The sequence below is a fragment of the Motacilla alba genome, chromosome 24 (assembly GCF_015832195.1).
Source record: "Motacilla alba alba isolate MOTALB_02 chromosome 24, Motacilla_alba_V1.0_pri, whole genome shotgun sequence".
Classification (NCBI taxonomy): Eukaryota; Metazoa; Chordata; class Aves; order Passeriformes; family Motacillidae; genus Motacilla; species Motacilla alba.
Window position 1 is genome coordinate 4,829,847 of NC_052039.1, and position 25,819 is coordinate 4,855,665.

General features: G+C 50.3%; 1 protein-coding gene across 1 annotated transcript in view; it reads right to left on the bottom strand.

Annotated features, from left to right (window-relative positions):
• GRIK4 (glutamate ionotropic receptor kainate type subunit 4) overlaps nt 1-25,819 on the bottom strand; it is a 188,549-nt gene that overhangs the window by 101,315 nt on the left and 61,415 nt on the right. Inside the window, exon 2 of the mRNA XM_038161536.1 lies at nt 22,691-22,822. Within this exon, the coding sequence (XP_038017464.1) occupies nt 22,691-22,772 (82 nt within the window). The 5' untranslated portion in view covers nt 22,773-22,822. The remainder of the gene's footprint in view (nt 1-22,690; nt 22,823-25,819) is intronic.

The following is a 25,819-nucleotide window of genomic DNA, read 5'->3' on the forward strand; positions in this document are numbered from 1 at the left end:
ATCAACCTGCAGCTGCTCCAGGGCCAGGAGCTGAGCCCCATCTGTGAACTCATCTCCTGCTTGGATTGAAACCCTGGGATTCCAGAAAGGTCCGAGTTCAGAGCAGCAAAAATGCAGAAATTCAAAAAAATAAATTAAAAAATGCAAAAATTAGATTAAAATGAACTGGAGGAACAAGAGAAAGATCACCATCACAACAGCAGCACACAAAGCCACCCTCATGTCATTAAGATGCAAGAGACTCCAAAGTCTCAGACATGGCCCATGTTATGCTGAGACTCCCAAGTCCCAATTCCTCATCAAATCCACCCAATCCCATTTCCTGCCTGCCCACTCCTAGCAGAGGAACAGAAATGAAAACAGGTAGCTCGCTTTGCAGCACTGAATATCTCTGTTTTCCCTTATCAAGAAGGCACTGGCATCAATTAGAAGACAAAGCCATTAGACACAATTTGTTTATTCAAATTAGTAACAAGCCTGTGTCACAACCCCGGGCTCCCCACGGCCCTGATCTCAGACAGCGTTTGAGGCAGGATGATTGACTGAGCCTCCCACAGCCCCTGGTGGCTTCCACAGGCTCTGGACTGGCTTGCTCAGCATTCCGAGGGCAGTTCCCTGGTCCCCAGCCCTGGGGTTGGTCCCTGGTTTCACTGGCACTGTCTCCATCCCAGCGTGATGCAGGGATGTGCCTTCCCTACGGATCCACCTCACCCGACTGGGCTTTTATTCCCTCAGAGCTGAGCAGAGGTGAAAAAGTCAGCCTGCTGAGGAGCTCCACCAGCCAGGGCTGCTTTGATGCCCACGGGGGGGTCTGCAGGGGGTGCCTGCACTGCTCAGCCATCGAATCCACCCCGACCACAAAGACAGGGGAGCACTCACAAGCGAGCCCTGAAACACCCCAGCACTCTGCAGAGGGTCTGGGTGAGGACCTCCAGTGCCCCTGTGCTCTGTGTGTTTATGAAGGGCTCTCACACATCACTGCACAGCAGCAGTGTCAGGCTCCCAGGGTTAATTGGCCCTCAGCATCTCCAGGGCTGCTTCCTCCTTTAATAGCCAATTAGACCTTATTAGCTGCGTTGTCATTTACATCCAGGCCTCCCAGCAGCACTCCAGAAGCTACAAATTTGCCTCAGCAGCCCTTCAGGAGCGTGGGCTTTCACATCATGAGCCGCCCTGGCTGCAGCAGGACACCTCTGCCAGCAGCTCCCCTGGCTGTGCCTGTGCCCTGCCCTGCAGGGAGCACGGCTGGAGGATCACAGGAAGGTCTGGCCCATCAGGGGAAGTGTCCTCATGGGCTCCAGACTGGGGTATTTGCAGGGTTCCCCAGATGGAGGAGGAATGATGAATCTGGCTGCATGTTCTCAGAAGGCTAATTTATTATTTTATGATCTATATTATATAAAAGAATGCTACACTAAACTATACTAAAGAATAGAGAAAGGATGCAGACAGAAGGCTAAAAAGATAATAATGAAAACTCGTGACTCCTTCCAGAGTCTGACACAGCCTGACTGTGATTGGTCATTAAGTCAAAGCAATTCCCATGTTGGATAAACAATCTCCAACCACATTCCGAAGCAGCAAAACACGGGAGAAGCAAATCAGATAATTATTGTTTTCATTTTTTCTCTGAGGTTTCTCAGCTTCCCAGGAGCAAAGTCACAGGCAAAGGGATTTTTCAGAAAATATGATGGTGACACCAGACAGCTTCACAAACCTCTGCCAGCTCCCAGGCCGTGCTCACACCCTGCAGCTCAGATCAGAGCTGGGCTGGCTAATGGCCATTGATTTTACAGGTGTAATGAAGTTGTCGAGTCTCGGATGCAGCCATTAGTGAGCGTTCATTTATTGACCTGCAGGGCCAGGGGGCTGAGGAGGTTTGGATTTTCCCTTTGAAAGAGCAACCAGCACCTGCTAATGAGAGGAGAGCGCTGCCCTCCTCATCCTCTCCCATCCACACTGCCAGCACCACATCCGTCACACCCTCCCCAATCCACAGAAGGTTTCCTTACCCCCCTGCAGCTGCTGGATTTCCATTTTATTCCATTCCATTCCATCCGATTCCATTCCATCTTATACCATCCCATCCTATTCTCCATTCCATTGCATCCTGTTCCACCCCATTCCACCCATCCTGTTCCATTCCTTCCTATTCCATCCCATCCTATTCTTCATTCCATCCATCCTATTCTTCATTCCATCCCATTCCATCCATCCTATTCTTCATTCCATCCCATCCATCCCATCCTACCCATCCTATTCTTCATTCCATCCCATCCATCCCATCCTGTTCTTCATTCCATCCCATCCCACCCATCCCATTCCATCCCAATTCCACTGATAACCAGAGGAATTCAAACACAGCGAAGACACACTTTTGTCTTCGCAATTTAACATTTGTTTCCAGTCGCAAAAAAACTTAATTAACGTTGTAATTGGATTCTCAATAATGACCAAATATTTGTGCTTACAAGGATCCCAGAAAACACACCAAATTATTCTGCATGCAGCATAAGGAATATGAGAGTAAGGAACGTGAGGATAAGGAATGAAGGCACAAGGACAACACAGGAAAAGCAGAGGGGCTCCCTGCACAACAGGATCAGATTTTATCACAACTTGGCCAATGTTTGGATGTGTGGGTGTAAATCAGGATTATTTATTGTGCTACCTAGATAAATATGACATATCCAAGTATATAAATGACTGATAAGATTCCTGCAGCCATCCCAGAAGAAAGGATTTAAAGGATGCAAGGAGACAAGTCCAGCTGGTCCAAATTCCAGCTCAAATTCCCTGATTTTCATGGGAATTTTCATGCCCCTGTCCCAGCTCTGCCTTTTGTCCACACCCCACTCCAGTTTCCTCACTCATGCTGGACAAGAGCACAGCCTGAGGCCACACAGCACCATCAGAAGGCTTTGAGTTTGAAAAACAAGAAGAAAAAACGAAGAAAACAGAAGAAGAAATGTCTGAGAGACTGAACTAGAGAGGACTCTGGAGGGGGAGACTCAAAGGCACATCACAGATAAAATCCAGCCAGGATAGGGGTGCTCCTGGTGGAGCCCCAGCAAGGCTGTGCCCATGGCTCTGTGTCTGACAGAGATGAAGCGAGGCACCAAAACTGTCAAGATGCTTAAATTAGAAGAGAGAGCGATAAAATGCTGGAAAGAATTGAGTATTAACATCTGCAGAGAGGCTGAATGAACACAGCCTGCTCTTCCTAGAAACTAAAGCTGAGGTGGGAGAGATGGGGAGAGCAAGATAACCCCACCATAAAGCACAGGACAGGATCATTTAGAGATGAAGGAGATGTTTAAGGATGGCATTAAAAAGCAGAAATGAATGTTCAGCTGGGGGAATGGCAGAGGGGTGCTCGCATGTGACAAAACCCAAACAGGTTTACCTGAATTCTGCTCCCACTAAACCAGGGGATGATTCCAGGCTGAATTTTCCAGCTCCCAGGTGCTGCTCCCAACCCTTTTCCACCCCGATCCTGCTGGTTTTGCTCTCTGTCACTGTGTCACTGCTGCCACATTTTTCCTCTGCTTGCTGCTAACAGCCCAGGCAGATTTCCACACTTCCCAGGCCTTGATGGACACTGCACCAGGCTGGGGCTGGGGAGATAGAGGTGCTAATTTGAGAGCTTGCTACAGGCGGTTCCTTTCATTTTCTCTGTGCCTCTGCCTCATATCTGGATTGTAAGGACAAATGTTACTGTCAAAGCAGAAGTCCATCCAATAATTCCTGCTAATAGCCTCCCAGCCCTGGGCTACTCTCAGGTTAGGAAACTTCTGAAACTGATGTTGTTTATATATTTAATAACTCCTGAGTGCTTTCCTCTCCCCTGTGCTCGGCCAGGTTCCCTTTAAATCTGTGAAAACTTTCTGTACCCACCACATCCTCTGAGCTCAACACATCAATCACCTGCTGCAAAAAAACACCTGATCCTCCCCACCTCCATTGTACTGGAATTTGCCTTCCAGGAAACTCTCCAGCACCTCTCAAAATATGTAATTCCAGGCAGGAAGGGGCATCCTGAGCATCACTGAAAACCCAAACCGGGTTCCCTGTGCTTGTAGAGGTGTCCTGTGCAGACACACATTCCCTGGAATGCCACGGGCTACAGGGAGCTGCCCAGCGTGGCTGCATCCAGCCCCGCCTGGCATCCGCAGGGCCCATTTCAGAATTCACAGAATGACCAGCCTGGAAGAGACCTTCGAGATCATCGAGTCCAGCCCAGCCCCAACCCCTCAGCTAAACCCTGGCACCCAGTGCCACATCCAGGCTGTGTTAAACACACCCAGGGATGGTGACTGCACCACCTCCCCAGGCAGCCATTCCAGAACTTTATCACCTTTCTGGAAAAAGCCTTTTCCTGATCTCCAGCCTGTATTTCCCCTGGTGCAGCTCGAGGCTGTGTGCTCTGCTTCTGTCAGCGCTGCCTGGAGACAGAGCCCAGCCCCAGCTGAGCACAGGCACCTTTCAGGAGCTGGGAGAGTGATGAGGGCAGCCCTGAGTCTCCTTTTCTCCAGGCTGAGCACCCCCAGCTCCCTCAGGGCTCCTCTCAGGGTTTGTGCTCCCAGCCCCTCTCCAGCCTCGCTGTCCCCTCTGGATGTGCTCAGTGTCCCAAGGTCTTTCCCAAGCTGAGGGGCCAGAGCTGGGCACAGCACTCAAGGTGTGCCCTCAGCAGTGCCCAGGGCAGGGGCAGACACTGAGGAATTAGACACAGAGGAATTGTTTTCTCTCTCATGCCTGACTCTGGATTGGGTTATCGGCACAGAAAACACAATTTGTTTGCTGATATCAGAATGCCGCCGCTCACCTGAGGGATTAACGCTGTGACAAAATCATTAGGAGCCTGAGGGAGCGCTGGAGGCCTTCTGAGTTCATGGAAAATTCATTCCTCAGCCTAATGAATGGCTTTTTCCAAACAACTGCCACAGCAACCCCCCTGTGCTGTCTCTCAGTTCCCACTGGACCGAGCAGACACACGCGCCCCTGCCTCGATCCTGGAGCAGCTAAAGGGCAAACAGCGCCTCCCAAACACAAAAAGGGCACTGGGAACAAATCCCAGCACCGCGCCTTAGCCCCCAGCCCTCCCCAGGGCACAGGGAATATTTCTGTGCCTGTCCTGAGAAGTCCTGACCTCCAGGAGAACACTGCTTTTAACCTTCATCCGTGGAGAAAGCTTCCAAGGCTTTGGGATGAATTGGAATCTGCTGTGTGTGAAATAGATAGTGGTGTAGTTTATCACAGGGTGAAAAATTTGGAGTTTTGGGTTTTTAGTATGGAGGTGCAGAACTTCCTATAAGAGAAAATAAACAATAACCTGAAGACTGAAAAACCAAGAGTGTCATCTGCCTCTCGTTGCTAGCACGGAACTCTTTAGGGGTCTCCCCATCAGGTGAACCCTCGAGAAAGGTTTCAGCACCAGCTCTGCAGGGAACATGTCCCAGTGCCACAGGAGGGGCAAGGATATCTAGATAAACAGATATGACATATCCAAGTACACAAATGACTGATAAGATTCTTGCAGCCATCCCAGGAGAAAGGATGTAAAGGATGCAAGGACACAAGTCCAGCTGGTCCAGATTCCAGCTCGGATTCCCTGACCACCTTCCCTGTGCTGCTGTGCCCCTTCTGCTCCCTTGGCTCCTGCATCCTGTTCCCCTGGGCGCTGCACAGGAGGCAAAACGCTGCTCTGGTGGCTGTCCCTGCTCCCCGGTGACGTGGGGAGCTGGCACTGAGTCCCTGTCCCTGCCAGGGAAGGGGACAGCAGCGACCTTCCCTGTGCTGCCTCCGTGCCAGAGCCCCCACGCCACACACACTGTCTGCTCCACGCCGGGGCCTCCTGCCACGGCAGCTGCCTTCTGCTCGCTCCCTCATCCCTGCCACCAAGGTGACACCATCAAACAGCTCCCTCCCAAACAGCCAGGCTGGGATTTGCATTTCAATTTGAGCTCATTCTCGTGGTTCTGATGAACTTGTGGAAGATCTCCTTGCACACGGTGATGGAGCACGCTCCCCCTCTCTGCTGACATCCACGGGGATGTATTTTTAGCCTTGATCCCTGCATTAGGGAAAAGTCACCCCCTTAAAAGAGCAGTTTTATTGCCAAGCTATATTAGCACAATGAGGGAAAATCGCTCCTAATTTTTATAAATTATCTCATCATCTGCGACTAATTAGCAGCTGTGGAAAGACGGGGGAAAAAAAAAATCTCTCCTCGCCCCTGAGAGATGAGCTTGGAGGTGTTGAGAGCTCAGAGATCCCTGCTGGTCAAGGATTCCACGGGAATTCTCTCCCACTGCCCAGGTGAGGAGCTGTGCAACCCCTTGTCCAGCAGCATGGAATAATCAGGGTTGAAAGAACCTCTGGAGATCATCAGCGCAGTGAGGAATAGTTGTGCTGCAGCTTAGCTGGAAACTTTATTAAAATCCAATCTAATCAAGCTGTTGTGAGTCTCCATTCTCCTTACCCTTGCTCCTGGGCGCTTGTGCCTCTGTAAATGTGTCTATAAAAGTAAAATGAGCAAGCAGCCAACGGCTAAGCGGCACTTAATCAGAAGAAAATGTATACCCTGGTGGATAGCAAACTGCTATTAGGCTGGGGAGGGGGGAGACAGCAGGAAATAATAAGCTATAAATGGACAACCAAATAAATCTCCTGCCGCACCAAGTGAGAGCACATCTGGTTAGATGCCACCTCCAATGAGTTGTGAGCAAAATATTTATTTGCCGCCGAGCACCTGGCAGAGGGAGAGGGAAAGGAGCTGCTTTCCCTGCAGGAAAATCCTACCTGGAATCATCTGGCCCTCAGGGCATCACTGGCCGGGCCGTGATACTGCCCACAACTTGTTCTGATCCAGAAACAAGGGGGGAAATGTAAAAATCCAACTCTTCCCCAACAGCAGAGCCCCTCTCCTCCATCCCCACCACGAGCCCCAGGAGGGGCAGTCAGGCAGAAGGCTCCAAAGCTTTAAATACCTCAGGACTTTTACACCTCTGATCCCTGAGAGTGCCTTAATTTAATATAGAGCACTTCAGCATTAGGAGAAAATGGGATTTGGGACTTGGAAGGGCCCGAGGGAAAAGCTCCTTGGAGAGGGGTGTCTCTGCAAAGGGGATTATCACCCTAATCACGAGATTAGTTGAATAATCCCAGCCCAGAAGAGAGGTTTTGTTGTCTGCAAGATGCTCAGCACCCTCCGGCTCTCACAGAACTGCAGTGCAGCGTGGGGTCAGAGCGAATTTGAGGAATAATGTGGGGGAAAATCAGCCCAGGCTGTGCCTCACAGTCCATCCCAATCCATCAGGGTGACGCTGCTGTGCTCACGGCCTCAGGCCAGCCCCATCTCCCAAATCCTGACAACACAGCACATAAAAATTGACTTTTCACCCCCTCACAACCCCTCTCTGCTTCATTTTTCGCTCTTTAACACAGCCACGGAGTTCAATCCTCCTAAAAAAGGCAGAGCCCCCCCAAGATATTCAGCCCTTCCAAATGAAAGGACAACGTGCCAGGGAAAATAAACTAAACCAAAATAAAATAAACCTCCCCTCCTAATCACCCAGCCTGGCTCTTCTAAGGAAGCTCTTGCACTGTTGAATTGCACAAAGTAAACAAATAATTACCAGCTATTTTCTTCTATAGGTCAGAAAGCAGATTAGCAAGCTGAGACTGAAATCCAAAGCGTGAGTGTGGCGTGCCCAGGATTACAAAAGGCAGAAAAAAAAACCAGCCAGAACCCTGCAGAACAACCACAGCTCTCAGCCCCTGGTGCTCTCAGTGCAACAAGAAATCCACCTGCTCAGGTGTTGATAGCCTGCCTGGAAAAACACCTAAACCCAGTGTTAATATTTGACATTTCGGGATTCTCGGCTTTTTAACTGAACCCGTTCTGATCTAGTACCCAGGGAATGGTTTTCTGAGAAGGGGAAGCCAGAATTTGGTGCTTCTCCTGGAAATGCTTAATCCAGAGCACCTCAAAACCCAGGGCTGAGCTGTGCTGCCAGAATCAGAAGGGAGAAAGAGGTGAGAGGGATGTAAGCAGCAATGCCTGCCTTCAATCCCTCTGTATTTTTCCCTTTTTTGCAACTGAAAGCAAAATCCACCCTCCTGGAGCCCACTGCGGAACGGGCAAGGATGGAGCTGCTGGGGTGAGAACTTTAGGTCAAGGAGGTTGTAACACTTTTTCCCCAAAGCTGCTTTAATTCAGCTCGGGCAGAGAAATCCATAAAAGCAGCAGGGAAGGGACGATGTTCCAGGAGTAAAGGAGCTTTCGTCCTGACCCTGCAAGCAGAGCAGGGGAGGATGCCCTTCCCCACTGCTGTGCACGGATCACTCTGCTTTTCCCCCCCCAAAAAAGGCTCCAAAACACCAAGCAGGCAGCCAGGGACCTGTTGCAGCTCCCTGCAGGTGCTGGCTGGAGCAGAACACACAGCCAGTGCTGCCTTTTCAAGCACGGATAGTGCTGGATGCTTTCCAGATGGGGAGGGTGGGGAAGAGCAGAGAACAGAGCCAGGACATTTAAAACAAAATATATTCAGCAAATGACTGGTTTTTAGAAGGGTTTTAGTCTCACAGATGCTTTTTTCCTTTTTTTTTTTTTTTCATTTCTTCTGGCATTATGCTGTTATTTTGTTCTCTCTTTTTTTTTTTTTTTTTTGTTCTCACTTCACCTTTCAGTGCTAGAAACCATCCATGCTTCACGCTGAATGTGGCTGATTTTAGCAGCAGGAGAGGAAATTCTCAGAGCCAGTGTTCTTCAAACCAAGCCACCAAATGGTTTTGAGGTTAATTGATTCTCCAAGCATGAGGACACATCTTCCAAAAGCATGTTCAGTGGCATGAACTGCTACTCTAAAACTCTCCGTGCTGCCAGCTAATGCCTGAAAATGCTTCTCATCTCCTCACAATGAAATCTGACGGCCCCAGGACAACAAACAGCCACAGTTTGTCATTCAAAAGGGCAGCAACCAGGAAATCATCAAATCCCAGAATGGGGTGGGTTGGAAATGAACTTAAAATCATCTCCCTGCCATGGGCAGGGACACCTTCCACCACCCCAGGGTGCTCCAGCCTGGCACGGGACATTTCCAGGGATCCAGGGGCAGACAGAGCTGCTCTGGGAATTCTGTGAGAAGGAGGAGGAGCAAAGGCAGCAGAGATTCCAGATTTTCAGCTCAGCCTGGAAAGATCCCACCCTGTGCAGCAGCAGCCTCAGGGTCACCGGAGGTGTGAACACCTTCCCTCACACCCAGGGTCCTGCTTTATTTTCCAGAGCTCTTCAACCCACCACCAGCAAAAATCCACATCAGCCTGTGGGTTCTTTACACCTTTTTTTTTTCCCAGGGAAATCTGTGTCTGCGTCCAGCTCAGGATGAGCTGCAGGCACCCCAAATCCCTCCTGATGTTCCTGATTTATCCCACCCAGCCTCTTCCACTTTGCCAGCAGTGCTTGCAGGGCTGGAGGGACTGAGGGCAGAAATAGAAGACAGGGGCTGGAGGGAGCTCAAAGCCTTTTCCTGCCCAACAACAACCCAAGCTGCCTGCAAATAAAACTCCAGAGCTCATCAAGCAGCTCTGACCACTGAGGGTGCTTAATAAAGATTACTTTTCTACAGCTCCACTTGCCTGAGGCATCATTTGCTCCTAATGAGATGCTCCATGGGATTTAAAAGCAGGAGGGAAGAGCAGGGTTTCAACCACGGCCGAGGAAAGCGAGATTTCAGCTCCAAAATCTGAGCTGGGCACCTCAGAACCATCTCCTGCCTTGCTGATGCTCCTCAGTTGTGCCAAGCTGGGCAAGCACAGGGCCTGCAAAGACTGCTCATGCTGGGGACTGGGAGACTTGGGCAAAGCCACTGCAGCCTCGCCTGGCCCTGAAAAAGTCAGCTGGGGCTCAGGAGGCATCTGGGGTTGATGATTTTGCACAAGCACTGCAAGGTATTCCCGTGCCGACTCCACTGCTTTTTGCTTTATCTTGTGATCATTGGGATCAGGGGATTTCTGGGCATGGCTGGAAGGAGAAAGTTCTTCTTGCCACTGTCCCCAGTGAGCCAAGAATGCCAAAAAACTCTGTGTGCTATCCTGGTGGATATTTTATCCACTGAAATGGGTAGAAATAGAAAGGATAATAAATACTAAAGGTCTGCAACTGCCAAGTTCTCTTCTGTGTCAGGGATGAGGGAAAAAAAAGTCCTGAAGTGCCAAAGCCAAAGAGCAGAATGGACTTGATGCTGGAAAAATGGGAATAGGGAAGAGTGAGGGCAGCTGAGCACGACCAGAAAACCTCTGTGCAGGGGAAGGAAGGGCTGGCAGGGCAGTCCTGCCCTGGTGGAATTACCGAGGATCAGACCTGGAACAAGGTGATGTCAAAGGCTGAACACCACAATGAGCACTCACAAATTCATCCCGAAGGTCCTGTCAGTGCTGCAAAGGAGAGGCTGGAATCTGCAGAGAGGGAGGGGATCCTCAGACAGACCCGGGCTGACCCCCCATCACAGCCCCCAGCCCTCACTGCCCCCGGGCTGGGCAAGGACATCAGTTTGAAGCTCCCGTGGGATGAGCTTCGGGCTGGAGCTCAGGAATTCAGCCTGGCTGCATCTCCACAGCAGGAACCATTGCAGGAATCACTGCAGAGACAGCCCAGCTGCCCTGAGTCTGCATGGGAGGGAACAGCAATCCTCCCATGGGACACAGAGCCCGTTCCTTGCCTTCTTCCAGCGCTGAATTCCCCCCTGAACACAACTTCAGCTGCATGAGAGGCAAGAACTTCTGGCATTTATAGGGACCAGGCTGCTGGACCAGGCCAGGAAAGGAGATAAAATCCAGGATGGGCTCAGCTTTGCCTGTAGCAGCTTTATCAGCCCTTCTGGCAACAACAAGGCAACCAAAAATGGAATATTTATGGAGGACAGGCTCCTTTGAACAGACAAGAGCATAATCCAGGTGGGTTACCCACAACCTGGCTACCCCAAGGCTGGAATTTGATCCTGGATTCCTGCATCCCACCTGGGCCTCCCAACCCACTCATGGCTTGATTTCTCTCTCAAAACTGACTGTAAAAAAGAAAGAAAATTCACAAATTCTCCCAGTAAAGAACACGAGATGCTCTGAAACCTCAGGGTTGCACAACCAAGAAGAAAATCAATCCTCATCCCTCCTTGTGCTTCTGTCCCTTGTTCCAGATGCTCCCCCCTAGGCCAGGGACTGTCACCTCCAGGCTCAGAGGTGACAGCAGCCAAGAGCAGAGTCCCAAAAGTGCTGAGAGAAATCAGGTCCTTCCCTCCACAGGCAATTCTGGCAGCATCTGGAGCTGCCACTACAGAGAGATGGGTCAGGAGCACATGAGAGGCGACAGGTGACATCTGCATTCAGCCAGGTGGCCAGGTGAAGCTGGCCCAAAGCACCTGGCTGCTCTTCTGTGACAGCTCTGCTCCTGCAGCAGCAGGTAATCAGTGCTCATTAATAATTACCACACTGTCTCTTTGGTTTCCAGCATTTTCATTCCCTCCCTCTGCACCACCCCTTGCCAGGGCTCCAGGGAGCTCTGAGTGCACACATTCACCCCCAAAGGATGCAGCACTGAGTGGCTCTGCTCTGAAAATGCTCCCCAGGGACACGAGGGACCCAGAGGTACCAAGGGGATCCCACTCTTGGTGATCCCACCCTAATTCTGCCAGCAAGAGGAACTCAAAGTCAACACTTGTAAAGCAGTGAACGAGATCCTTGTGAGAGTCCGAAGCACTCCTGGGCAAGCTCTTGCTCCTGTGGTTCCATTCTAGATGGCACAGCTGGTGTTCCCCCTCCATCACATCCCTGCACCTCCACAGCCTGAGCCTTCCCTTCAGGAATGCTCACAGCAGATTAAAACCCAGTTTATTAAATAAGGCAGTGCTCTAACAAGGGTAATCCACTGATGATTTCACTCATTTAAACCCTATTTTATCTCAACCAAGTAGACTTATTTCCATTTAACAATCTTAATTCTTTTAGCACTTTCCAGCTCCCAAATTGGCTTCAACAGCAGCATTGACATTCAGCCATCACTTTCACATAAAGTCCCATTTAGTCTCTCCAAGGCCCTGCAGTGGCTGGAGGTGCAAGAGGAATTCATTAGTGATGGAAAGGAAAAGGAGCCATCCCTCCCTGCAGCCTCCTGCCATCCACAGCCCTCGTTTGGCAGGGCTGGAGTCAGGGCAAGGCCAGGCTGGGCTGCTCAGATCCCTCCCAGCTCCACCTCTCTGCTGTCACATCTGCATTCTCCGAGCTCTCCTCCAGCCTGGATCTTCACCTGCTGCTTCCCAGACTGCCCACAGCCTCTCCTCTCCAAATAACAGCCCCAAGAAGGGCTCTGGGCTATGGTGCCACCCTGATGTGACACAATGCTCTTGGATGGTTGCCCCAATAACAAAAGGCCCCCATTCCCCCTTTCTCATTTTCCCTGCCTGCTCCCAGCCCTGTGTGCCATGGATTGTGCCCTGGGTGTTGTCCTTCTCCCGCCTGCTTTTCACAGCTGACATCCCACAGAAAAGCACAAATTTCATTCTTTCAGGTCTTTCCATCCTTCCCTTTTCCCACAGTGGTTTTCTTTTCCATCCTTCCCTTTCCCCCCAGCTGATTTCTTTTCCATCCTCCTCTTTTCCATCCTCCTCTTTTCCCCCACTGTTTTACTTTTTTGATCCGATCCCAGTGAGGTCTCTGCGAGGGAGAAGAGGAGGAAGAGGAGCACAAGGCTGGGGCAAGGGAAGGGCAGGACCCACCACCCCCCCTGCTTTGTCAGCAGCTCGTTCTCCACTCCAGGGATTGGGACTTCTCCAAGTGCTGTGCGTCCCTAACACCTGGAGATGGAGAGTGGGAGCTGCTGGAGCCGGGCCAGGGCAATTTGGGATTTCAGCCTCTCAGGGGCCGTGTTCGTCTGACACCGAGCCAGCAGCAATTAGCTGCAGAGGGGCACTCGAGAGAAGTGCCCTGCTAGGTCAAAGCTCCTCTTTGGGAAGGTTGCCCAGCAGCCCTGCAGTGCCTAAAGCTCGGCAGGAGGGTTTAAACAGCTCACTGAGCTCAGCTCTGGGCACGTGGCAGCCCAGAGAGCTCCTGAGCTTGCAACCCACCCATCCACAGAGCAAGGACGAGGGGACGTGCCAGGAGAAACAGAGCAGGAGGAATAAACCCCGAGCACGAAGAGCCCTTCTTGCACTCCCAGGGTGGGGATCTCAGCTCTGCTCCACCAGGCTGGAGCTGGAGTGGCTCTTTGTCTTCCTTCTCCCATCTGCCATCCTCTCCCTGCCCTTCCCAGAAAGGTTCCAACAGCTCCCAGGTGACAAATTCGGCTTTATCTCAACTCAGCTTGAGGAAATTGGGCATCTACCTAAAATCTGCAAGGCTCTCCTCCCCCTCACTGCCCGAAAAGGACCTTCAGATCACATTGTGGTCACCACAGACCTGCATTTCCCTAAAAGCAGGGAACATGCTCTTCAGCCAGGCATCCAGAGGTGCCCCATCCTCAGGAGTCACTCCCAGAACTGCTCCTGCCTCTGTGGAGGATTTGCCTCCCCTCTGTGCTTATCCAGGATTTCTAAGTCCACCCAGCTCCTGCCACATCCCCCAAATTCTCCTGCTCACTTCAGCTGATTCCTTACAGGCAAGTTAATTGGTCTGTGGGGGATTTGGAGCCCCAAGCGCCACCGAGGCTGGCACCAAGCTCCAGGTGCCCTGGGTGCCAAGGCAGCTGCCTGCCAGGGTGGTGGCTCTCACCCCAGCACGGCTCTGAGGAGGAGATTTAATCCAGCCCTGCAGAGAAGTGAAATCCATCCTCGCTGGCTGCCCACACGGATAGCCAGGGGCGAGGGGCTGGCCAGCAGGGATCTGTAATGCAGCCTCCTGCACAATCCCATCTCACGCCACACTGGAGCTCTCTGCAGAAATTCCAGCTTTGCTGAATTTGGCTCCGAGTTGGAATTCATTTTGGCAGCTGTTTAGGCAGGCAACCAAGGATCTTTCATTCATGTAATTGACTTTTTTATTCATATATATATATGAAAAAATAATGAAAGAAACTGCAGAGTAGATCTTGCTATCAGTAGCTTCCTCTGTGCGAAGCAAAAAGATCTGTATTGAAAGTGGCTCAGCAGCTAAATACACAAAGTGCTGCCCAGGGGCAGGAACAGTATTTAGATATAAAACAAGTTACATGACTCTCAGATCTTGATCCTTGGCTCCAGGAGAATGTTTAATATTCAGGAACAAATGTAAAAAACCAGACCTTCGATACAAAATTCTGCACATGCACCTATGCATGCCTGTCCTCTGTCACCCTGCCACAGCTCAGGACTGTGCCTGGAAGAGATAAATGTCACCTTTCCACTGACCAACCCCTGGCTCCTCTCCTTAAATTTCCCTTTTCCTACTGAATTAGCACCTGCCTCCAACCCAGTCACCTTCCAAAACCACAAAGCCGCACAGGCCAGGGCAGCAGCTGCTGCTGTGCCCAGGGGCACCAGCGCTTCCCCCGTGCTGGTGGCTAAATGGCTTTCAATAAACAAGAGAGTGAAGAAATAGAACGTTGATTTGCTGCTTAAGTAACGTGGCTCTTTTCCATAACTACCAGCCGCTTTCCCCATCCAGCTGCTCTGCACAGAGAGATCTATATCTATATAATATGTATGTGGATATATAATGAATCAAAACAAAGCTTAAAGGCCTCCTGGGGTGGGTAATATAACCTGCCTCTCGGACATTAATGAATAGGAACAGATCAGGAAAAATAACTCTGCCACAGAGGTGCAAAAGATGGGAAGAGATGATCTGTCTGGCTGACTCCCTCCCCGTGCCTCCCCGCTCCGTGCCCTGTGGCGCTGATCTGAAAAATAAATCTGCTTATTATTTATTATTCATATTATTATAGTGCCGGATTCCTCCGTTGGAGACGAGGAGCTCATTATGTTTTATGTGGCAAAGCTGCAGCCTGGAGAGCGGCAGAGCCCTCCCACACCAGGCAAAGGGCACTGCTCTGCTGGGCATGGTCTGCCTGGTGCCTGCACACCTTCTCCTTGCAGGGCAGCTCACTCTGCTCTGCACCAAATCCCTCGTTTTTCATGGAGTTTCTGTCTGAACCAAGCCCCTCTTTTTGCCATGGACTTACTCTGCCCTTCACCAAATCCCTCTTTTTTCCCATGGAGTTTCCATGCTCTGCACCAAGCCCTTTTTTTTTTTTTTTTTTTAATGGGGTTTCTTTGCACCAAATCCCTCTTTTTTTTCCCATGGAATTTCCCTGCTCTGCACCAAATCCCTCTTTTTTCCCCATGGAGTTTCCCTACTCTGCACCAAATGCCCATTTTTCCCATGGAGTTACCTACTTTGCACCAAGCCCCCCTTTTTTCCCATGGAGTTACCCCTACTCTGGACCAAATCTCTCTTTTTTTTCCCCTTGGAGTTTCCCTGCTCTGCACCAAATTTCTCTTTTTTCATGGGGTTTCCCCTACTCTGCACCAAGCCCCTCTTTTTTTCCATGGAGTTTCCCCTACTCTGCACCAAGCCCCTCTTTTTTTCCATGGAGTTTCCCTACCCTGCACCAAATCCCTCTTCTTTTCCACGGAGTTTCCCTCCAGGATGAAGCCTGGTTGATTTTTAAGCCAAACCCATCCAACCTTAACCGCGTAAAATCTGCGTACAAACCTCCACGGTCCAGGAAGCCACCGATCCCTCCCTCCTTGATACCCAATCATGTCAATCTGCCAGAAAGGCTTCTCTCACTGCTGAAAACCAAATCAGGGGTGCAGGGTTGGTGCACCCCTCGGGGCTGGTGCACCCCTCGGGGCGGGTGCACCCCTCAAGAACCTGCTCGCCGCCGGTCGCGGTTCCCGATCGGAAGCGCTCGCGCTCCTCCCGCAGTTTTCCCTCACACTTCCACGGTGCTAATGAGCCTCCTCCTGCCTCTGCAGGCTGCCAGGGTGCTGAGCACAGCCCCAGGAAAAGCTGCATCCACTGGTTTAGTGGGAATAGCGCGCAAACTTCCTGGAGACCGCCCGGCGCCCACCACCGACCGCGGCTGAGCCTCAGCATCCTGCAGCAAAAGCTTTCAAGAAAACACCTTTCACCACATCATTCCAGAGAAAAGCAGGGTAGATAAATGACTGCACCAGTCACCAGCCCCTTTCTGAACAGTTTCAGTTGCCTTTTCCTGAAGAAACCATTTCATTTTATCCTTGAGCAGTCTCCATGGATGAGTGGCTTAAGGAGATGGCTCAGGACAGGGAGGGTGGAGGAGATGGGGCAGTGGCAGCCACTCCTCCCAGTGCTGGAGCACAGGAACAGAATACCGGGGCAGAACTGCAAAGAATCCAGGGATTAAATATGCCCAGAGAAGCTGTGGCTGCCCCTGGATGCTGGAAGTGTCCAAGGCCAGGTTGGACAGGGCTTGGAGCAACCAGATCCAATGGGAGATGTCACTGTCCAAGTCAGGGAGTTGGAACTGGGTAATTGTTACGATCCTTCCAACCCAAACCATTTGTGATTCACTGTAAGTCTAAATGAGGCTTTGCTGAAGGGTCTGGCATCTGTACAGGTGATTTTAAAAAAAAATAATATTTATGCACATAACTCAAAACCCATAAATAAGACATCGCTCTCCAAGAAGAATAATCAGAACAAAATTAAAAGACCAGATAGCAGATGAATATTGTATTTTTCTCTACCTCTCATCAGTCCCCAGCAGCAAATGATAAATAACTATAAACCTACTTCGCTTTAATGAACTTTACTGCCTCTTTTTAATATTGGAGGAAATATTAATATTGTATCCCAATAACTACACCTTCCTCCCACCCCGCTCCCCAAGCCAGGCTGGGATTAAACACTAATCCTAATGACAAATGGGGAGGTTTTCCAGCAACAGCACCACCATGTGAGCCCTGCAGATTGCTCCCGTGCTCCGCGCTGATCCCAGCAGCCTGGCTGGCTTCAAAGCCAGGGTAAGGCCATTCCTCTGCTGGGGAACAGCAAATCCACGGCCACTTCATCCCAGACCCATCAGGAGCATCCACAAAGGGCTTGGCTCAGGCAGAGCTACGCCAGGAAAGGAGTTTGTGCTTTGTGTGTGTTAAATGTTTGCAGCAGGAGGGAGAAGGGGAGTTTCAAGCTGTGTGAGCCAGCTGCAAACAGGAGGTGGGGAGCTGGGGATGGCACAAAATCTGCCACAAAGCCACGCTGCCTGCCTACAGTGAAAGGCACAGCTGGGCTTCTCCCCCCACCAGCTCCTCCTGACACCTGGGAGGAAGAGTTTGGTACCTGCTGACATCAGCGTCCTCCTTCCCCAGCACCCAGGGACTGCCTGCACTTTCATCATCAGAGCCACCAGCACCGTTTAAAATGCTAATTCTGCCTTGTGGGATCTTCCCTGCAGTGCCTGCAGGAGAATTCTGTGTGTCCTGAGGGAGCTGAACTGAACTATCCCCAGTTCCACTGCTGTTATTGCTCATTTTTACCTCTCGAGTCTTTAATGCTCCTTTTTCCCTTGCTTCAGCCCTCCAGCTCAGACACACCTTTGGACAAACTGCACCAACAGGGCAGCTCTGGGGCCTTTACTCACTGCCAAAGCAGTTTAGAGGATCATAAACACCTCAGGAGGGCGATTGCACAGGGATTCAGGGCTCTGCAAACGATGCTCTGCTACCCACAGCCCTGACATAGGGGTGGGCTGGGTATAAAGGGGCACCACACAACCACAGAGATGCAGGAAAAGCTCCCCTCTGCCTCTTCCCACCCCCTTCAGCACACACAGCTGAGTGCCAGGGCTTTCCCACAGCTCTGGGGGGGTCCCCAAGAACATGAAAAGCTGAGAGAACTGGGATTGTTCAGCCTGGAGAGGAAAAGGCTTTGGGGTGACCTCATTGTGCCTTCCAGTGCCTGAAGGAGCTGCAGGAAAGATGGAGAGGGACTTTTTAGAAGGGCTTGGAGTGACAGGATGAGGAGGAATGGCTTAAAACCTCAAAAAGAGTACGTTAGGTTGGGTATTGGGAAGAAATCCTTCCCTGTGAGGGGGGGCACAGGGTGCCAGAGAAGCTGTGGCTGCCCCTGGATCCCTGGAAGTGTCCAAGGCCAGGCTGGGTTTTGGAACAGCCTGGGACAGTGGGAGGGGGGATGGAACTGGATCTTTAAACCAACCTAAACCATTCCATGATCCTGTGATTCTAGTTCCAGAATCAGAAACCGGAGCAGACACAGGATATTCACAGCCCTTCAGGCACTCCAGGATTTTGGAATCGTGCCTAGAAACAAGGACAAACTCCCCAGAGTGACACCCCAGCATCAGGCTGGGGTTCATGAGGACTTGGAGCACAAATTGCTTCTCTGGATGGAACCACAAAGCACTGGGACAGCAATGACAGCAAAACCCGGCCCCTGGGTATGGGGCAGGAAAACATCAAGTTTCACCCCAAAAAATGCCCTTAAATGCTGGAGTTGCTGTGTGAAGTTTGCAGAGCTGGGAGGCAGAGGCAGAGAAAGGATTTTGACGGGCAGAGACAATCCTGAAAGGCTCAGGAGGCCTTGCAAGGAGTTTGTCAGCAGATCCTCTGGCAGGGCTCCTGATCCTGCTCCTAGTGAGGGCAATTCCATGGATAAACTACAATTTTGGCCGGGGTATGAATTTTAAATGAGCTTCTTTAGCACACCCAATGAATCAAGCCAGAAAATGCCAATTTAGGGCCCCCACGCTCTGCTCAGTGAGGCCGAGTAAATAACCCAGCAAATAACTCAGGCAAATTTCCTGACACCTCCTTCAGCACGAGTGAACAGGCAAAAAACAAACCCAGAACTGCTCCCACACACGTTCTGTGCTGCAGGGAAGCAGGGCCAGGGGAGATGCTGCCCTGGAAGGCAGGGGGGAGCTGATGATTTTTGGTTTTTGGGGTGGCTGGATGACACACAACCTGTGCAAGAGCTCCTAGGATATTTTGGGAGGCCTTGCACTGGTTCTTCCAAGGGCTCCAGGCTGCCTGGAGGCAATTCCTTCCTTCTCAGAGCTCTTAAAGCTGTTGAGAACACTCCCATCCCTGCCTGCTCCTTCCCTCCCTGATCAGACCCAGCTTTTGAGGCCCACGGAGATAATAATTCACCCAGACAGAGCAGGGAACTGACTGACAAAAAACATTCTCGGTAAAACATCACCATTTTCAAACAAAGCTTTTTTTTTACACCTGGATTTCCCCACCAAGGTCTCCAGAAAAACAGGAACAAGGAGAGTTTCTCCAGGGCTGCATCAGAAGGGAACAAACAATGTAAGGCTGAAAGAACAAGTCTGCACTGATGGTTTTTTTCCTCCCTGTTTATCAAGGAGAGAAACGGAGCGTTCAGGAGCCTCCAGGCTGCTCCTCTGCAGCCAAAGGCACGGGGAAGGTGACCCTGTAGCCCACATTCTGCTCAATTCCTTGCACAGATGATGCTTCTCCAGCTCACTGCAATGCAACACTCGCTGTGGGTCCCGTCCAGGCCGGCAGAAACTCACTCAGAGATGAAGCAATCTGCTGCCTCTCCGCTCCTCTGAGGGCTGCCAGGGCCAAGATCCACCCCAAAACCCAAAAAAGCAGCAGCAGGGAAGCTCAGGGCTCGGTTTCCAAGCCAAGTGTCCCTGACTCAGCACCGCCGTGTTCCCTTCTGCCTGGAAGCCAGGAGCTGCAGGGAATAATCTCATTTTCCTGGTGAAGAACCCACCCTGACACTGCCCAGCTCACCTCCCATTACTGAGCACATCCCTGTGCGTTTCAGCAGCCCCTTATCAGATGGTTCTCAGCATTGTTTTAAACCTTTGCTCACGTTTTCTTTGAATATTTAAATGTTCTTGCTGGCCTGGTTTTCCGTCCCTATGCAGAGCATTGATTTATGTTGCTAGATACCATATCTCCCTGCCTTGCCAAAAGCATGCATTTGGGAATGATTTCAGGGCTGCTGGTCATATTTTTCTCCCTCTTTTTATTCCGCACTTTATTTTTATTAACTTTTTTGTTGGAGGCGCCGTAAAAATGAAACTGTGGCTAGAAGGAACAACACTCATCAAACCCCCCAAACCAAAGTAAGCTGGAAGGCAGCTGCCATTCCCACCTGGAAGCTGCAGCATAATTTGAGTTTCCAGTCCTTAAAAGCTGAAAATCACAGTCCCAGGTCTCAAACACGTTCACCTTTCATTCTGGGGAGGTGGGAAACAAACTGACCCCAGGTTTGCAGCTCTTGTCTGTCCAAGGAGCTCCCCTTTTTTCCACACTCCCAAAAACCCAACAGCACTCTCCAAAAAGATGGGACACAAAGGAAAAGGAAGGATTTTCATTCAATCCTTTCACTCTGGGGAGGTGGGAAACAAACTGACCCCAGGTTTGCAGCTCTGTTCTGTCAGAGGAGCTCCCCCTTTTTTCCACGCTCCCAAAAACCCCACAGTGCTCCCCAAAAAGACAGGACGCAAAGCAAAATGAAGGATTTTCACCTTCAGCATCCTGATAATTCACTCTCCATCCCCATCCCTGCCTGCTGGCTCGAGTGGAGGATGTGCCCATCAAGGTGAAATGCAGGCAGCAGGGCTGGGAGCGTGCCGGGAGTGCTCCACATGAATCAGGGATTCCAGGGATATAAAACACCCAGCCACCCTTCCCAGGCTCCTGCCAGCTCACACCCTCCCTCCCCATATTTCCTGAGCTGCCTCATGCTCCAACAGCAGAGGGGAGAGGTAATTTTACTTCAAGTGTGTCACCTGTGAAAGTTGCAAACGGGGACAGGAATGGATTGGCTGCTTATCTGCAACAAATGGTTAATAAAGGCAGCTGGTGGCTGCAGGGGAGCAGCCAGGAAAGCAGTTTTCTTTCCAAACAACAGAGCCAAGTGTCAGTTCTGGGAGGTGAGCTCCATTATGAGGTTCTGGATGCATTTCTGTTCCCTAATCCACACTGGCAGCCAGGGGAAAGGATGGTGCCTCTCCCTGAAAGCTTCTCAGCACGGCCCAAAGGGGCCTGGACTCATGGGCTCCCCTGCCAATGGGGGATTTTGGGGTCTGCACAGCTCTTGTGGCACCCTTGAGCTGGGGCAGGCTGGGCTCTGCCCCCCCTTGCTCATCGATGGAGGGCAAGTGTGTTTGTGACAGAAATATTTAATTTAATGTGGAGTTTAGGAGAGGGGTAGGGCATGGCAGGGGGTGATTTTAGCTCCTCACTGGCTCTTTGAGGGGTGGCTTTGAATTCACACAGAAAGGGCAACATCAACACCACGAGAACCAATGCAAATACAGAAACTCACCACAAACTGCATTTCATTTACAAGAGGAAGAGACAACATCCCCAAAATGCAGGGAGGAGCCTCAGCAAGTGTGTCAGCTCACCATCAACTGCATTTCATTTACAAACTAGAGACAGAGCATCCCCAAAATGCAGGGAGGAGCTCAGCAACTGTGTCAACTCACAGTAAATTATTTTCATTTACAAGAGGAAGAGACAACATGCCCAAAATGTATGGAGGGATTTCAGCAACTCTGTCAACTCACCATAAACTAATTTCATTTACAAAAGGAAAGCGAGAACATTTCCAAAACGCAAGGAAGATCTTCAGCAAGTGTGTCAGCTCACCATAAACTGATTTCATTGACAAGAGGAAGGAGAGAACATTCCCAAAATGCAGTGAGGAGCTCAATGTGTAAACTCACCATAAACTGCATTTCATTTACAAAAGGAAGGAGACAACATCCTCAACATGCAGGGAGGAGCTCAGCAAATGTGTCAGCTCACCATTAACTCAATTCCATTTACAAACTGAAGAGCATTCCCAAAATTCAGGAAGGACCTCAGCATCTCCACTCACCATAAACTCAATTTCATTTGCAAAAGGAAGGAGAGAACATTCCCAAAACACGAGGAAGAGCTCAGGAAGTGTGCCAGCTTGCCATAAACTGCATTTCATGTAGAAACTGGAGACAGAACATCCCCAAAATGCAGGGAGCAGCTCGGTGTCTCCACTGACCATGCAGGAGAACCTTTCACTCAGTGTCAGCCCCACCTGCATAGGAACACCCCACCAGGCAGGGAGGATTCCTAGAATCCCTCCAGAGCATCACTGGGAAAACATTTTCATTACCTTGAGTCATTTTCCCACTATTTTTTAAGCTGTAAAATCTCAGAGTTCTCAGTCTTTTTCTCTCTGATCTCCTCATCAGAGGAAGTACACTTGTAAGGGTTGGTGGAAAGACAGTGGATATGTATTAAAAAATACCAGAGTCTTCTTCTAATGGTCAGGTTCTGCTAATAAACCAAGTTTTGTCTTCTTCTAATGGTCAGGCTCTGCTAACAAACCAAGTTTTGTCTTCTTCTAATGGTCAGGTTCTGCTAACACACCAAGTTTTAGAGGTACAAGCCAGTGTTGTTTCTGTGAACTTGGTGACCCTGCCACAACTTCCAGCGTCTGACTGGTAAAATCCACCAAAGCCTTTGCAGATTTTTTAATATTAATATTTCACAGTAAATTGTACATCTAGTTTTGCTCTTGTTTGTGTGAACAAAGTTGTAAGTATAAGTATAAAAATACTGATGCGTTGCCAACTTTACTACAGTCAAATATTCTTCTTTTAAGAAGGTGTTTTAGGATTTGACTCTTGCACAACTCCTAATAACAACTAAGAATAATAAACCCAGCCCCAAGCCAGGTGAGCACTCACCAATCCTCAGGGAATGGGGGCTGGCCCAGATCCTCATCAGCCACAGCAGAAGGAGCACCAGAGGCGCCAAGACACGGAGCATCTTCCATAAATCCTCATGGAGCCCTGCGGTGGTCTGGGCATGACATAACTCTGCAGGGAGACACCAAACACGGCCATGAGCCCCTCTGCTCCCCCCCAGCAGCATCAATCAGCTCTGGAGACAAAAGCTCTGTTTACCCGAGGAGGAGGAAGCTATTTACAGACCATGAATTATTCAGGGTTTGGAATCCAACTGGGCAGAGAGCTCCTTGCACGAAAAAATAAATAAATAAATAAATAAAAAGAAAAAAATTAAAAAGGAAAGAAACACGAGGAAAAGTCCAAATATTTCATCTTGGCATTTTTAGCTTTTCAACAAAAACAAGTGGAAATCAATATTGAGTCACATCTCTGACTTCTATTCTCACCCACCCCCCCTTTCTCTTTCCACTCAGAGCAGCCAGCAACTCATTATATAATACTGACTTCTGATTTTAGGATGGGACAAAACATTTTCGTAGCAAAACGTGATTTGAGGGAAGGGTTTAGGAGGCAGAAGTCCCTCGGGCCTCACCAAACTAGAAACCAATTCCTTGCCACAATTCCAGTCACCTCCTTCCCTCCCTTCCAGGAACAAGAGGGTTCAGCACAAGACCAAGAGCATCTCATTTTTTTGTCCTTTTTTTTTTGTCTCACCACCCAACCACACAGAGGTCCAAGTTCCAAAGTCAGAACATCACCAAAATGAAGGGCAGGAGGTGGAAAATCCACAAACTCATCATCAGCACAGATATTGGCACTGGCTGTCCCACAGCAGGCTCCTGCAGCACAGCTAATCGAATTTGTAACAAATGCCATTTTAAACAGCTTCATAAAGGGCAGATTTTACTTCATAGAAAAAAAATAAAAAACCAAAAAACTGTTGTCTCTGGAGTTGATAAAATTATCTCCACAGGCAGCAATGTCCTTAAATGCTGACTTTGAGTGTTTCATCTGTTACCTTATCTCTCCCTTCTCCCTTCTGCTGGCAAACATTCTCACCCTCTTCCATTTGTCTCCTTCTTGGGCCAAATACCAAGTCCTGACACAGGCAAAGTCTTTAATCTGCCTTTGAAGTTACCAGGAGTTTTGTCTGAGCAAGACGCAGCCTTTTGCTTGCAATTTTCCAATTAATCTATTTTTAGATTACATTTAAGACTTCCTCCAGCTTATCTCAGCACTCTCCACAGGGACCATCCCCTTTCACAGAGGGGAAACGCAGAGACACGGCCACAGAAATAAAAATCCCTGGGACATCTCCACTCCCTGGGGTTTGATCCTTTCCTGGATCACGCTTCCCCACCTCCTGCATCCCAGTTCCAGAAAATTGAGGGATCTCATGCTCAGCTGTCAGTCAGACACGGGAAGAACATCCCAATTTCAGCGCTCTCGACGCATTTTTAAATGCCAGAAACTCCCCAAAAAACCACCTGGAAAATCGTGAACCACCTCTGTGAAGGGCAAATAGCAATTTTCTCCATTTTTTTCCCCCTCTTTTCAGTGGGAGTTCCAGAGTAATTCTGGGGAAGAGAAGCCCTAAAAGGTTAAACACACGGGAAATTGGTTACTTAGAAGCGCTGGCAGCGGCAGAGACAGATTGCAGAGCAACATATCATTGGAGCACTTTGAAGCAGCTATTTCCAAACTTCCCAAGATATTGACAAAACAGCAGCATCGTGTCAGATGCACTCCCAGCCTGGAATGTGGAGCTGGAGCTGGTGGAACACACAGAGCCATCCCTTCCCCATGGAGACAGCAGGACAGCTTGAGGTTTGCCACCCAAAGAGCTCCCTCGTGCTCAGTTCTGGCTCTAAAGCTGCTCCCCAACACTCACAATCCTGTTTTCCTCCTTTTTTAGGTTGTTTTAGGTCCTTCTTCTTGTACTGCTACCCCCAGTGTGATTTCCTTGCGCAGTGGTTTTGGTTCTCCAACTCGAGATTTTGAGAAAACCAAATTTGAGATTTTGAGAAAAGCAAAGCACCGTGTCACTAACAGCCACAGCTCAACTAAAACATCTGGAGCAGGGCAGGGAAAAAGGGGTAAAACCCCTCAAATTCCAGCCAGACAGGAGGGAAACGCCTGCCTGAAATTCCAGGAGGTTGATGGAGTTTCCTTCCTTCCTCATCATTCCCTGCCAAAGCTCTATGGAATCACTTCCAGGATGGGCATGGAGGGGTTGGAGAGTGACCAGGGAATGAAAAGGAGCTGGGGAAGGGTCTGGAGCCCCAGGAGAGGCTGAGGGAGCTGGGAAGGGGCTCAGCTGGAGAAAAGGAGGCTCAGGACCCTGTGGCTCTGCACAGCTCCTGCCAGGAGGGGGGAATTTGGGATCTTATCCCAGGGACAGGAGGAGAGGGAGCGGCCTCAGGCTGTGCCAGGGCAGGCTCAGGGTGGACAGCAGCAGGAATTTCCCCATGGAAAGGGCTGTTAAGTATTGGCAGGGGCTGCCCAGGGAGGTTTGGAGTGCCCATCCCTGGAGGTGTCCAAGGAACCACTGGAGGTGGCACTCAGTGCTCTGGGCTGGGGACAAGGTGGGGATGGGGCACAGCTTAGGCTTGATGGTCTGGGAGGCCTTTTCCAACCTCAGTAACCCTGTGAACCACCAGGTTGAGAGGAGGGGGTCTCAGTTCAGACTCTGCAAAGACAAAATGCACCAGGAGCAACCACTCTTGTGGGAAAAGGGAAAAGCTCCTGTGACTCCCTGCTCTGAGGGACAGACTTCAAGGTTGCTCCTCCGGTTTGCAGCCTGCTGGAGAGGCTGAGGAGGAGATTCCCAGGCAAGCAGCAGCTGCCTGTGCATCGGCAGCTCGGAGTTATCAGCCAGGCTGAGCAGTAAATCCAGGGCACCCGCTGAGCTCTGCTCCGGGAGCAGCGGGGCTGTAATTACCTGGGACATGGAGCACAGGGGGATGCTGCTCCACCTCACCCCTCAGGAGGGCTTGGATTTGGAGCACGGGCCCAGGGAACAGCTGTCAGCAACAGAAATGCACCTCGGGGGCTGCCAAACAGCAGAAAACACAGGATCCTACAGGCTGTGCCCACGGACCAGCTGGCTGCTGGAGGTGATGGCAA